Source organism: Plasmodium reichenowi, chromosome 14, assembly GCF_001601855.1.
Source record: "Plasmodium reichenowi strain SY57 chromosome 14, whole genome shotgun sequence".
Taxonomy (NCBI): Eukaryota; Apicomplexa; class Aconoidasida; order Haemosporida; family Plasmodiidae; genus Plasmodium; species Plasmodium reichenowi.
This window is the reverse complement of record NC_033659.1, coordinates 1,475,168-1,477,620: the sequence shown is the minus strand read 5'-3', so window position 1 is coordinate 1,477,620 and position 2,453 is coordinate 1,475,168. Positions and strand designations below refer to the sequence as shown.

General features: G+C 16.1%; 1 protein-coding gene across 1 annotated transcript; it reads left to right on the top strand.

Moving 5' to 3' along the window:
- Window positions 1-830: 830 nt before the first annotated feature.
- Window positions 831-1,861, top strand: PRSY57_1436600 (hypothetical protein; the record flags this gene model as incomplete). Its single annotated transcript, XM_012909965.1, has 4 exons — window positions 831-854; window positions 1,054-1,247; window positions 1,334-1,415; window positions 1,523-1,861. 4 exons carry the CDS (start codon window positions 831-833, stop codon window positions 1,859-1,861), a joined length of 639 nt encoding a protein of 212 aa, XP_012765419.1.
- Between the last annotated feature and the right edge of the window lie 592 nt (window positions 1,862-2,453).

The window sequence follows — 2,453 nt, the reverse complement described above, 5'->3', positions numbered from 1 at the left end:
AAAAAAAAAAAAAAATATATAATATAATAAAATAAAATAAAATAAAATGAATGAAATAAATAAAAATTAATAAATAATTTAATAAATAAACAAAACTAATAAAACGTTGACATATATATATATATATATATAAATTGTGTGCATTAATATTAAGTTATTTTTATAAACTTTTTGTTGTTACAACCATTAAAAAAAAATGTGCATTTATCTATAAATATTGTATGCATATATTAATTAAAAAAAAAAAAAAATACATTACTATATTATAAAATATACATATATATATATATATAATATAAATACATTGTTTTGCTGTAAAATTATATCTGTGATGTAGCTTTTGTAGGTTACGAATAATAAAAAAATATGCATATATATATATATATATATATATATATTTATATTTAGTATGGTTGTCATATGCATTTATATTTTTGCATATATTTTTTTTATTAACATACATTTTAAAATATCATAGTTAACCTTATAAAATTGAAGAATAATTGTGTACAACTTAATATGCTAACAAATTGTAAATTCTTTTTTAGGAACAAAAATTAGAAACATATTAATTTATACATACATATAATATATATATATACAATCAAATAATTATTTTTGTTTTTTTTTCAAATGTTGTCATATCCATATTGAAAAAGAAAAATTACTTTTGAAATATTATATACAAATATTAGTAAATTTATATTATCCGTACATTAGACATATAAAAGTTTTATTTTATTATTTTAATTTTATTTTGTTATTGTTAAAAGTTCTTATTTTTCTCTTGTTTTATATTCTTGATCATTTCGTTCATATTTAATGGAAGTATGATGTATGATCACAGTAGACAAGTATATGAAAAGAAAACACTATTAAATATATAAATAAATAAATAAATAAATATATATATATATATATATATGTGCTTACCTTTTTGATGTACATAATGAAATGCGTTTTTACTCTTTAATATTTGGAAGGGTTAAATAAAGGATACACTTATTTATTATCATAAATTTCATAGTTTTGTATTTCTATTTTTTTGTGCAGATTAATGCAACATTAAAAAAATGTAGCGAAATGGATGACATGTGTCATCTCTATAATATGGAATTAATGCAGCAAAGAGAAAGAATTGAAAATCTTAAAAGAAAATTACATTCTTATAATAAAAATATCGAAGAGCAAGAAAGCATATTTAAAAATGTTGTAAAATACACGGACGGATTTATAAATAACATAATGTAATGGATATATATATGCGTTTGTATATACGTATATAGGAGATTATACATATATATATATATATATATATTTATTTATTTTTTAGAACCTTCTTGGAACGTTTCAGTAATTCCAAAGAATTGAACGTATTGTCGAATTGTGCAAAATATTGTCTCGCTGATGATGTGGTAATCTTAATTTGAAAAATTTAAAACACCTTGAAGTGAATATATATATATATATATATATATATATATATTTATTTATTTATTTATTTATTTTTCCATATATGTAGGACGAATTAAATTTAATAAACAATTTTAACAAAGTGAATAATATAAGCTCCCATAAAAAGAAGGAAATAAAAACAACCAAATTAGTTAACAGTAAATATAAAAATGATTACTCAAATAAAATCAGTATATATAGTGATGAAAATAAAGTCAATAAGAAAATTCCAAAAAAGAAGAAAACAAAAAATAAATATAAAAATGATATGAAAAAAAAAAATGTACAACTAAATGAAAATATATACAATCTTCATAATCCATATGATACAGTTGAAATTAGAGATCTGTATAATATTTATAGAAAGAAAAGTACGACATCATATGATAATACATATATAAATTAGAGCTTTAAAAATTAAAAATAAAAATAAAAAAAAATATATATATATATATATATAATATATGTATGTATTATCACACAAATCACATTTCATATTTTCAAAATGGAAAATAAGTTTTAAAGCGTAAATAAAATAAATAAAGAATGTTTATTTATTTATTTATTATTTCAAAAGTAAAATTATATAAAGTCTTTGAAGACTACACAAATTAGCATTATAAAAAAATAAAAGATATACAAACATATATGTGCACATTTATCTGCTTTTCTTATTTTTATACTTTTTAAATATATAAATACATTTTAAAATATATACATTATTTAAAAATATTTGAACATATGAATATATTACATATATATGTATATATATTTTTATTTGTTTTAAATTTTTAATTGCTTTAGATATTTATTTAAATTTATAATAATTGTATAAATTTAATAATTTTATGTATACATAACATATTATTGTTATTATTTTTTATTATTTATTTATTTTTTTTTTTTTTTGTTTACAATTTAAAAAATTTCTTAAAATAAAAAAAAAAAAAAAAATTTTTTTTTTTTTTTTTTTTTTTTTTTATTTTTATATTTTTTTT